This window comes from Nicotiana tomentosiformis, chromosome 11 (genome assembly GCF_000390325.3).
Source record: "Nicotiana tomentosiformis chromosome 11, ASM39032v3, whole genome shotgun sequence".
NCBI classification, from domain to species: domain Eukaryota; kingdom Viridiplantae; phylum Streptophyta; class Magnoliopsida; order Solanales; family Solanaceae; genus Nicotiana; species Nicotiana tomentosiformis.
In genome coordinates this window covers 110,579,014-110,591,520 of record NC_090822.1, presented here as the reverse complement: position 1 = coordinate 110,591,520, position 12,507 = coordinate 110,579,014, and the positions used below count along the sequence as shown (strand labels likewise).

At 35.6% G+C, this 12,507-nt stretch overlaps 1 protein-coding gene across 4 annotated transcripts; it reads left to right on the top strand.

The window, feature by feature from the left end:
* Window positions 1-608: 608 nt before the first annotated feature.
* On the top strand, window positions 609-10,490 carry LOC104113367 (protein ENHANCED DISEASE RESISTANCE 2-like). Of its 4 annotated transcripts, none has more exons than XM_009623502.4 (21): window positions 609-1,026; window positions 3,318-3,392; window positions 3,520-3,573; window positions 3,651-3,716; window positions 3,786-3,844; window positions 4,244-4,374; window positions 4,567-4,613; window positions 4,698-4,795; window positions 5,766-5,861; window positions 5,938-6,002; window positions 6,084-6,155; window positions 6,444-6,590; window positions 6,707-7,005; window positions 7,461-7,524; window positions 7,607-7,782; window positions 8,223-8,324; window positions 8,404-8,454; window positions 8,546-8,689; window positions 9,608-9,703; window positions 9,984-10,085; window positions 10,197-10,490. In XM_009623502.4, exons 1-21 carry the CDS (start codon window positions 871-873, stop codon window positions 10,287-10,289), a joined length of 2,193 nt encoding a protein of 730 aa, XP_009621797.1. In that variant the 5' UTR covers window positions 609-870; the 3' UTR covers window positions 10,290-10,490. The 4 variants fall into 4 exon arrangements, with proteins under 4 accessions (XP_009621797.1, XP_009621798.1, XP_033516459.1 ...); XM_009623503.4 differs by lacking the exon at window positions 609-1,026 and adding an exon at window positions 1,091-3,137 and having other exon boundaries at window positions 3,790-3,844; XM_033660568.2 differs by lacking the exon at window positions 609-1,026 and adding an exon at window positions 3,000-3,137.
* The last annotated feature ends 2,017 nt before the right edge of the window (window positions 10,491-12,507 follow it).

Here is a 12,507-nt window from a genome sequence, read left to right as displayed (position 1 = left end):
AATTATTTTCGATAAACGCTCGGCTCAGGCCAATTACAATTATAATAATAATAATAGATTTAAATTATTATTTATAGATGCGGAACTAGAATTTTTATAATATAGGTGCACCACTAAAGAGAAAGGGAAAAAATGTATTAAGTGAGAATTAATCCCTCCTTCTCTAGTTAAATAACTCAGAATTCAACCAAGTGCGCTATTTAGCCTCTTTGGAACATAAGTGCCAGCAAATTAATATTAGATTAATTTTTAAAAATACGCATATAATATATCTAATTTGACAGAAAATTTATGAGTTTAGGTGGCCCATATATTTGGGTTAAGAGATCCGCCCCTGATTATTTGGGATAGACGATTATACAAATTAAAAAATATGTAATAGGTGTCTTTAAATTAAATGTTAAATATCATTCCAACCAGAGTCAATCAAAATGTGTGTGCTTACGCTTACTTCAGTATGTAACTTTCCAGATTGGTTTTGCCGCAACTACCAATCAAGACTTTTCGCAACCAAAGGGGTAAAAGAGTCAAAACAAAACTTTTTCATCATTTGCCAGCCAAACTTTTGTCTCTCACGTATCCAATTTCAGTTGCTTTTATATTTTCTTCATCACAGAACAAAAGTAAATTACACCCACCATTTACACACACAGAGAAAAGCAAAAAAATAGAAAACAAAAAAAAAGTCTTTCTCTCTCTATACTAGCAAAGACACAATCACAGAGTAACAGTACATCTCTGATTCCCATTGAAATTTTTTCTTTGGGGATCAGAGTTTAATTCTTCCATTTTTGGTCTTGTTTCTGTAAAGGTTGTGCATAATTTGGCAAAAACTGAATAATTTGGTTATTTGTTAAATTTGATTTTCCAATGGGTGTTTCGGAGAAGGATAGTAGTAGGATGGAAGGGTGGTTATATCTTGTTCGTTCAAATCGGTTTGGACTTCAGTACTCACGAAAACGATACTTCATTCTTCAAGACCATTTTCTTCAGAGCTACAAATCTACACCAGTTTCCAGTAACGAGGTATAATTATATTCTCTGTGTTCATATATTTAAATATTTTGTAATGACGGTGTTTTCCGGTTAGTTTGCGTGTACCTCGAACTAATTCAGCAAATGCTAAGTGTTTGTTGGTAGATGTACATATTAGTACTTTATTTCTTGTTTGGGAAGTGGTAAATTGTGATTTAGGATTTATGTTGTTTGTGCCGATGACAATGAGTTGATTTTGTTTGATGTGCTAATATTAGCAACTTTACAATTTATCTATGTTGCTAGTTGTGTGAAAAATGGGAGATTATATTTCAGTTTAATTGCTGGTTTAACCCAGAAGATATAGTTTATTCACTTCGATTGCGAAAGGACTTGCATGAAGCTGGAGTAGGCTTGTATAGTAAAGGATGTTATAAACTAACTATGAAAATCCTGATGCTAATTTCTTAATTGCTCAGCGTGAATTTGTGACTTGTGATTTTGGATACTATACCACTCATTGCATATCCTAGTTTTTGTCCATATTCTGCATACGTTTGTTGTTTGGAATATCTGTAGGTACCGGGTAACTCTGCTCACCAAGACTTGGGTAGATTGGAAGATATCACCTAGTATTTTTTTTACCTCCGGGATTTGAACTTGAGGCCTCATAGTTCTCCTCCCACTTCATTGACTGCTAGGCCATACCCTTGGATGCGATCGTTGTTTGGATATCTCAGGATTTAGTTTCTTAGGAGTGATACATATTATAATGCTAACAGTTTACTTCGTGATCAAAGAAAGAGGATTTTAGGGAAACTATTGCATTTTATGTTGATCCATACCGATATTCATCCTATTGGTTTCCTCTCTTTCAAATACTTCCTCGATTGCGAGCAAATCCTCTTGTTGGATATCATTTCCTAAGTGATCACTTTATTTGATTAGTGAGGGATAGCAAATTCCTGCAGCCTATGAGCTGAAAGTACTAATATTTTTGGAGCCCAAAAGTCTAGTTACTATGGTCGAATCTCTACCTAATGCATGTGCTGAAGATACCACGGGCTCAATTGCACATATATCTTGATCAGTAAGTGTATCCATTCACTAGTCATCACTGAACTCCTATGGAGTCGAGAGTGTTGGTGTGCACTTCACACCTTGAACAGCGTGTGACTTCTTATTGATTGGGAGATATTTGATAGTTGGTGTGAATTGGTTGCATAATTTGTTGCATTGTCGTATTTCAAGCGGTAGACTCTTATTCATGTGTGTTTTATTTGATATCTAACTGCTAGTGAGAGTGGTGGTTTGGCCGACTATGTTGTATGTGGAGTATTGTCCAGTTAAGAGCTCTCATGCCCAGAAGTTGAAAGTAGCAGAAATGAGGATGTTGAGATGGATATGTGGGTATACTAGGAGGGATAACATTAGGAATGAAGATATTTCGGGACAAGGTGGGAGTGGCTCCCTTGGTGGACAAGATGCAGGAATCGAGGCTGAGATGGTTCGGGCATGTGAAAAGGAAATGCCTAGATGCCCAGTGAGAAGGTGTGAGGGGTTGGCAATAGTAGATCTGAGAAGAGGTAGAGTTAGGCCAAAGAAGTATTGGGGAATAGAGGCGGAGCGAGGATTTCAAACTAATGGGTTTGAAATTCTAATCATTAAAGCTACTGGGTTCTAAATTAATAATTTATATACATTCAATAGATTTTGTTAAGACAAATACAGGGTTCAAACCAAAATTACTGGGATCAACCGAAATCGCTACCGGCACTCTAGCTCCGCCCCTGTTGGGGAAAGGTGTTAAGGCAGGACATGACACAACTGCAGCTTACCGAGGATATGACTCTTGGAGGGTGTGAAGGTCGAGAATTAGGTTTGAGGCTTAGCAGGTAGTCGAGCGTATCTTTTCGCCAGACCAGTAGTTTTGGTATTATTCTCGTACTTTTCCCATCCTTAGACTTTTATTACTACATGATATTTCTTTTGCTTCGGTTATTTTAATTTCTTGCTGGTGATACTGTTTATTTTATGGCTTTTTCACTACTGCACTTCTTGAGCCGAGGGTCTATCGGAAACAACCTCTCTACCTTCGCAAGGTAGGGGTAAGGCTGCGTAAGCACTACCCTCCCCATACCCCACTTGTGGGATTACACCGGGTATGTTGTTGTTGTTGTTGTTGTTGTAACTGTTAGTGATAGATTCTGATATTAAAGGGTTCTGAGGTCATAAGTGGGAGATATGTCTGTTTGTGAAGTTCTGCCTTTCACTTCTTGGAATTACACATTTGCCGTATTACCAGGACTCATTGCAATACGTCATCTTGACTCTTTTGGTAGGATCCTATTAGAAGTGCAGTTATTGATTCCTGCATTCGCGTAACAGACAATGGCAGAGAGAGCATTCAAAGAAAAGTATGTATCTTCACCCCAGTTTCACTTCATGGCAGAGACAATATCTGCTCTCGCTATATTATTCTGATTAAATTCATCTGTTTCTTTACTGAGACTTTCTGCTGAATTTTGCTTCTACATTTTCCAGGTCTTTTTCATTTTCACGCTTTATAACACCTCAAATCATAACGATCAGCTGAAGGTACAGAAATCATCCCCGTCCATTCAGTTTTTATTTTTATGGGCTGTTGGTGAATAAATGAAATTTATGAACAACAGTTGGGAGCAAGCAGTCCTGAGGAAGCTGCAAGATGGATCCAGGCATTTCAGGAAGCAGCTTTAAAGGTACAGACTGGTCAATTTGAGCTGTTTTATTGTCTCTCGTTGGCAACTGACAATAATAAGTAAATCTAGGCAGACATGAACAGAGGAAATCAAGTGGATTTTCCCAGGAGTGATTCACACACTTTGAGGTATATTTAGTTGGTGCATTACCCTTTTTCTTTGCTCAGGATATAGCATTTAAGTTATTCACTCCGTTGCATTTTACTTGGCTGTATGATGGAGCACGGACTTTAAGAAACAAAAAAAGAAACCCTTAATTTAAACATGCCATGACATTTTTATGGCTATAAAACCATTGGGAAATTTAAAATTAAAGAGTTTCTAAATATCGAAAGGTGTAAATCTTTTTGGAATAAATCAAAAAGGAAAGAGTGCCATATAAAATGGAACAGGGGATTATAAGTTACTTATAGGGACCGTCACTGGTTAATTTTCTCATTGTGTAAAATCGAGTTCCAATTAAGCCTCCATCTCAGGACTGTAGTTATTATTATTACTACTTCCTTACGGTTTTGTTTTGCTCGCAGGTTAAATTGTTCCAACAAGTCTTATCGTCTGAGTTCGATTGATTGGACTGTCTGTTCATCCTCAGTTACAGATGCTATGACATCTGATGTTGTTGCACCCTCGCCTTGGGCTATCTTTGGGTGTCAGAATGGTAGGTTTTGATTTTACAGTTGTGTTTGAGGATGGCGGGATTAACATTTCTAATTCCTACTTCGTAGACCAATCCACATCTTCTTAGAAAATTTTGGAACTATTTAATGTAAATTTATGAAGTATATGCAACTTAGTTGTCAAGTGGTCTATCTCCTCTCCTTTTGTTGACCTGAATCACTTGGGTATGCAGGTCTTAGGCTGTTTAAGGAAGCTAAAGATAGGGAATCTCTTGGAAAGGTAAGTCGATATTCTCCAGCTCCTGTGGGCTGTGGCAGTAAATATATGAAACTAATGCTGCTGAACTTGTTCTATGCTTTGCAGTGGGATGATCACCCCGCTATAATGGCTGTTGGTGTAGTTGATGGAACTTCAGAGGCCATTTTTCAGACACTCATGTCACTTGGTCCTTCAAGATCGGAGTAAGTTGCTGCGAAGTCCATGGAAAAAGTATTTTATCCCCCAAAAAATAAAAAGAGAAGTCCATAGCAAAAATCACCGTAGGCAGAAATGAATAAGATTTGACTAAAGTAATTTATAAAACAGGTGCTAGTAGGCAGATACATTTTAGCCGGTCACCCATGTCTTCTGCACTTTGAATGATTTTTCCCGGTGATTGTTAATCAGGATTCAACTTGAGCAGAAATGAATTTTTGCCATAATTTTTTATTCAGGATGCAACTTGAGAACTGTAATATGAGTTTGCGACCATATGAATCAACAATTGAGTAATAATGTTTGGGTAAAGTTAAAAGCTGGTACAGCTAAATGTTTAAGAATGAATAAACAAATTTCGTCTGTATGATTCAAGTAATCTGAAAGCAATTTGTTTAAACTTTGGCGATTCAAAACTATTGACAATCAGAATCTATTTATGAACTGATATTACTATACATTTAACACCAAGTACGCAAGTAAGTGAATCAAGAAATAGAAGTTTTTCACTTAACCTCAAATGTCCAATAATATAATTCATAAACACAGTATATGTTATTCAACTTCCCATTGTCTGAGGAAACCATTATAGGCTCAAATCATGTTGAAGAAAGCAGTGCTTTTTGAATTGGGGATTGGAGATTGACATAGATAGTTGTGAGGAGAGATGAATTAAAGAAACTGATGCGTCTTCTTAGTTATCAAGGGATAAAAGCCCTAGATAATATGTTCAAGGTTAAACAACAAAAGAGGGTATTGAATGACTGTTTACAAAGTACACTATTCCAAAAAGAATTTCTTAAAGGCAGCTTATATGGCCTCTATGTGTAGAGAAATGGACAAGAAATAGCCTTTTACAATTTGTCATCTGCAAGCTTATTAAACTGCAGTGGTATACTTCTCATCTTGTTGATTCTCTTATGTTGTGACCTAAATATATTTTATTTTATGTTGCAGGTGGGATTTCTGTTTCTACAAAGGCAGTGTGATTGAACATCTTGATGGTCACACTGATATAGTTCATAAGCTTCTAAATCGGGATTGGCTACCTTGGTATGGTTCATGTTTCAACTCTGGAAATAGTTTGTTGTTCCTCTGTTAGGGTTATAATTGACATAAGACGTTGCAGGGGTATGGGAAGAAGAGATCTTCTTTTGCAGCGTTATTGGAGAAGGGAGGATGATGGAACCTATGGTACTAACTCTATTGAGGATTTCTCTATAGCTGCTTCTTAGAGAGCTAGATCCACCATAACCAATCGTTTCTTCCTTGCAGTTATTCTGTACCATTCAGTGTTTCACCAGAAGTGTCCACCTCAAAAGGGCTACATTCGTGCCTGCCTTAAAAGTAATGTATGCCTGTAATGTAGAGCTGGTTCTTCGTTATTGCTGTTATGAACCAGTTGTTTATTTGGATCATGGATGAACTACAAAATGACAAATTACTTATGTGCTTGAATGCCAGATTTACTAGTACATTATGCATGTTGACATAGATTTGTCGTTACACTGAATCAGCCATATGCTTTTACCACCATTTTATGCACAAGATTACTATAACAGATCTGCATGTTTTGGATGTACTTTGCCATTCAATTGGGACTCTTACAAATTGGCATCCCCTAAATCCATGCAGGTGGAGGATATGTGATATCACCAGTTAATCAAGAGAAGAGGTCAGTAGTCAAGCATATGCTTGCTATTGACTGGAAATTCTGGAAGTCATATGTACGGACATCTGCGGCCAGATCTATAACAATATGCATGCTAGGGAGACTTGCTGGTGTGCTTTCTATGTGATTTCTAGTTCTGTCAAGTTCATTAGTTGATTTGTCCAAGTTTGTATTCTATGACTGTTTACCAGACTCAACTAAACTATTTTCCACTGCATTTTTGTAGCTTTGAGGGAGCTTTTCAGTGCAAAAATAGGAAATTACTTGCCCTCTGATGTGTCAGGGGAGCTGGTCAAAAGCAAAAGACTGCGTCAAGTTGAAGAAGAAATTAAGCTTGAAGTGCAAACCCGGTTAGAAAATGGAAAGAATTTGGCAGATCTGGAGGAAGAAGTAGTTAAAACACCTTCAAGCTTGATGGGTTTAAACGATGCGGCAGATGAGTTCTTTGATGTCTCTGAGCCACTGGATTATGACCAATCAGAAAATGGTTGGCCTTCTGATTTTGGCCCAGAGACATACTCTCAGGTATTTACCTGTTTAAAGTTTAAACCATAAGCTTAGGGAGTTGTTCTATAAACAGGTAGTATCCTAGAAAATCAGGAGTCTGCACGAGGCACGACTTCCATGATGAAATCATTTTTGTCGGATTGCCTTCTAGTATTGAGTGAAAGTGACACTTTGGTTCAAATGAATCTCTACTTGAGCAGAGCTTCATGTTTGTTTCTGTGGTATCACAATAAGAGTCTCTAATCTGGTCTAAGGTATATACACTGAATTAAGGATATATGAAATATCCTGGGAACCTCCAAATCTTAGTAGCCAACGATGTTAATAAATCAACCTCATTTTCTCAACACCCACCCAAAAGAATCATTTTCCTACCTCATCAAAACCTAAATCCTTTGGTTCTTCTTCCCATTCCTTTTATGCATATGTTTACTCCTATTTCCTCATGTGTATTCTGGTTTTTGAGTTTACAGGATGCACGTCATCCCAAATTGTCAAGTGCTGCAGTTTTTGTGAAAAAGCTGCATGATCTTGCAGGCAAGTTTGATGTTTGTTGATGTGTTAGGAAACTCGATTATGTTAAAGTTCTAAGGACTTAAGATTTCTTTTAATGGTGCAGTTCAGAAGAGGGGCTATGTAGATCTGCATGAGATGGCAAAGGAAGATACATCATCTTGTCACTATGGATCCACTCTTCCAAAAGATTCAACTTGTAGTTTGCCTTGCAGTTGGACTGAAACAGATCCTTCTACTTTTCTTATTCGTGGATTGACCTACCTAGATGATCGTAAGAAGGTGAGGTCTCATTTGATTCATCTTTCTCACTTAGCTTACCATAAGTATGTTCTGGTTCAATTGTTGTGGTCCCCATCTCTTAATTGATTGATATTGGACTTTCGGGATGGTTCCATTGTTTAGTGGACACATACAGTTCGGTTTTTCTGTGGACTAAAGATTAAGGTCTGAGATTTGCTTTCTAATCATTACATGGAAACAGCATGCAGAACATGCTATATCACAACTCACAGCCAAATGTTAGTCAAGCTGCATTAAAGGAAACAGCATTATTTGTAAATCCTGCACGCTACTTGGCTAGGTGTCTGCTATGCTGGAGAGCATGTGGATGTTCTTTTCTTTATTAATGTCAAAAGATTCTTAAATTTGATACTGTAATCAGAATCTAGATACTTCCTCGTGTTATTATTCCGGTTTATCATTATGCCTCTCTTATACAGATTAAGGCAAAAGGCACCTTGATGCAAATGGTGGGTGCAGATTGGTTGAAGTCTGACAAACGGGAAGATGATCTAGGTGGTCGGCCTGGGGGCATTGTTCAGGTTTCTTCTGTTATTCAATAAAATAGAGTGATCATATTGTTTAATTTCATGCCTACTGCTCACTATCTTTTCTCTGCAGAAATATGCAGCAAAGGGTGGTCCGGAATTCTTCTTCATTGTGCACATACAGGTATGACTTCTCTTGTTTCGTTCATATACTTTGATATCCTATAAAGCTGCCACCCAAATGCTTCATTTTGCGGTATATCACTTGTGTTCAGGTCCCAGGTACAACAACATATAGTCTTGCTCTCTACTATATGATGGATACCCCTTTAGAAGATTCACCTTTGCTGGAGAGTTTTGTCAAAGGAGATGATGCTTATAGAAACTCAAGGTTCAAGCTGATACCATACATATCCAAGGTTTGTTTTTTGCAGATTGGGACTGAACAAAATCACTTTTCATATAAGGCTGACATATTTTTCTCTAAGTTGCTTAGTCCATTTAGCACATCAACATTCATGTGCCATGTGCACTGGTCCATATCATTTTGCACTTCTCTTCTGTTGCATCTCAGCTATTAATCATACCATAGCTAGCTAGTGTGCTCAATTTTTTGCAAAACTGAATGTCTTCTTTTGGTATTTCTACAGATAGGTTTTCATAGAGGTTTTAAAATTGATTAATTTATTTTGTGCAAATGATTATGAGTCCGTTTGGATGGGCTTATTTTAAGTAACTTTTAAATCAAAATAGCTTTTAAGCCATAAGTTAGGAATTCTAGCTTTTGGCTTTTGGCTTGTTTTTGTCATTTTAGCTTAAAAACAAGTGTTTAAAAGCACTTTTTTACTTTATCCAAACACTACAAAATGGCTTAAAAGCGATTTTGGCTTAAAAGCACGTAAAATAAGCCAATCCAAACGGGCTCTATACCTAGAAATAACAGTAATGAATATTAACAACGGTAAATCTTTCAATTTCAAGGGTCTAGAGATATTACAAAGTATGATGGCCAAAGAAATTCTTTTTGGGCCTACATAAATGCAGAAAGGTCATCTAGAAAGACACAGGGATGCTACATGTTTAAGTTATTATAGTTGGATGCTGCATGCTTGGTTTATTATTCAGAAACCCATGTATCCTAGAGTCCTGTTTTCCATGCAGAAGATTGTATATTTGCTAATAGTTGTTCACATTTTGGTTGCACTGTCTATTTTTGTTAGCATTTCTGATAGTACCTTGGACATATCTCATACTATTTGTCTCAACTGCTGGATGCGTTGTAATATTCCATCAATTAACGTACAGTGGTTGTATTTACATGAGCTTTCACTTTTCAGGGACCATGGATAGTCAAGCAGAGTGTTGGGAAGAAAGCTTGTCTTATAGGTCAAGCATTGGAAATTAATTATTTTCGTGGAAAGAACTACATAGAGGTAAAGTTTTGGCACTAAATGATGCAAAGTGTTGTTGTAATGTTAAGAACTGATGCTCGGTGCAGGTATATGTTCACGGTTAAGGATTTCTGAACATTATCATTGTGGTAAAAGTTGAATAGTTTTTGTTCTCTTTTAAAAAAAGTAGTATATACTATATCGTGTTAACTATCTTTAGAACTATAAGTGGAACCTGAAGCTAACATTGACCAACATCACCATGTTATGAGGTATCGTGCTCTCTCATTCGTAAACCTGAAAAGTTATGTTGTAATTTCAGCTCGGTATAGATATTGGCTCATCTACTGTTGCAAGAGGTGTTGTCAGCCTTGTTGTTGGTTACCTGAGCAATTTAGTCATTGAGATGGCCTTTCTTGTCCAGGTAAAATTTCATGTCCTTATTCTCCATCTAGACAAGTACTTTAACTCGTGATCTGATGATCATAGCACGTAGATATGGTTATTAAAGCACATTGACGATCTTTTTTTACAGGCCAACACACCGGAAGAGCTCCCTGAGTATCTTCTAGGGACCTGCCGTCTTAACCATCTGGATGTTACTAAAGCTGTTCAAGTGAAACCATGATCTTATATAATCTCAGTTGATTTCTAATACATTCAGTTTCTAAGTAATTAGTCCAGAAGCTTACAGGATGCTAGGGTTATTCATTTGCACAGGAAACATGAATGACACCTTATATAAAACTACAAAACTGTTGTAAAGTGACTAGTGAATGTCCAATTCTTTGATTCAATCAAAAGCCACACCAGCAATGTGCTGCATTAATGTTTGTGTATAATCAACAAAATTGTGCTGTTTTCTAGTTTTTGGTAAACCCCATTGCGGGAACATGCTTTTCTTTCTTTTCCATTATTAAATGCAATGTTTTCTCTCGAGACAAGAACCAAATGGTGGTGTTGGGGAAATGATATTTATCATGTACTAACATAACAACGGCGGTGTTCGTGCCAATTTGCAGACTCTTTAACTAATCTACTCAGTAGTATGTATTAACTTTTATCGGCACTAATATCAGGTAATAATATCAGGTAACTCTGTCCATTAAACTTAGGTAGATTTATACCTAAATACTTTAGACGAAAGAGTTTTATATAGTAGAAGTTACTACTTACTAGGCTAGCAGAGGTTATTGTAAAACTGGAATTCTGATCTTCTGGTCAAGATCTGTCCTTTAAGAATTAGATATGATGTTAAAAACTATTTTCTTGTTAAATAGTTGAAGTGGAAATATGCAAAACGTAGGGGAAGTAAAATCACAATGATAAAAGTTAAATTTGCGTCATGTCATCATTGTTGTAGTTGTGTCTGGAATTCATTGGTCTAATTAATTTGTATTTGTGTTGTAGAAAGTCCTCGCTTTCCACCGAAGAGGACTATATTCAAGGGTTCAAATCTAAAACCTCTAATTAAACGCCAAAGAGTTTTTATCATTCCACCATATTTTTTGGTATTAGTTTGCCTTAATGTGGAACAAATAGAATGTGAGTGAGGCATATATGAACATAATAATGAAACATGTTGAGACTTGAGATGAAGGATAAATACCTTCTTTATTAAAAGTGAATCAGTAAGTTCTCTCCTTATAATCTCTTCTGCTTTCTTTATTGAATCAAACGTGTTATGAGTTACAAACTATCATTAAATGGGGATTAAAATAAAAAGATCAGATAGTTTAAAGAGATACTAACTTTAGTATTAAAAAGTGAACGAGGACTTCCATTTTCAATCCTTAAATGCTACAAATACAATATTCTTTAACGTGTTGTTAAATTATGAAATTTCTATAGAGCTAGTAAATACTGCAACCTAAAAAAAGAAAAATTATACTGCATAAACGTTCTCAAAAATAATAATCGATAATTGTATACTTTTTGTATATTAATATATAGTATACATATTTTGATATATAATTATTTTTGAACGATCGACTAAATATGTAACTTGCCCAAAAAAAAAATATATAATACTATAATAAATACCACGTAGGGATAATCTTCCAACTGCTATTAAATTACAAAAAAAGATATGTATGCATTAAAGTTTTACAAGTCAGAAAAGGAAAAAAAGGGAAAGAGTATTAAGAACAAAATTAAAGTTGTACACATCCAACTCTTGTAATCTGAGTCGAGGATTACTTTTCCAATTTATTACTGGTAAATTTTATTTATTGAAAAATTAATGAAAAAAGCAAACACTAAAAAGATGCCGCCTTAAAAAAACAATAAAAAAACTACTCCACCAAGTGCAAGTGCAAAAGTGGTGGATTCCACTACTGCTAGTCTAAAACGAATAGTTAAAGACTTAAGAGTAAATGTCTACTGCTAATTCGAAGTTCTTTTTTAGGATTTTAACATTTTATGGCTAAGGGTCTGTATGTTCCAAAATTATTTGAAACGTAAAAAATATTACCATAAATATTTGAAACGTAAACAATTTTGTACTAAATTGTGGATTGAAACGTAACATCAGAAATATTTTCACGAGGCACTCATTATCTAATATTTTAAATAACACTTTCTTCATCAAAAGTGAAAAAGTTAATTTTCAAATAATTCATTTCCTTCTAATTATCTAAAATTATAACTTCATATTACTTATAATTGTTAATGAACTTTAAAAAGTTCTCCTATATTTGTATTCATAGAAAATAATAAATACTCGATAAAATAATTGAGGTTAGTTCAAGCTGACTAGGACACTATCCTGGTTCAAGGGTATTTTTACTATTACAATTATTATTAATAACTCTAACATAGTAAATTGTTTTTTCAAAAAATATTTT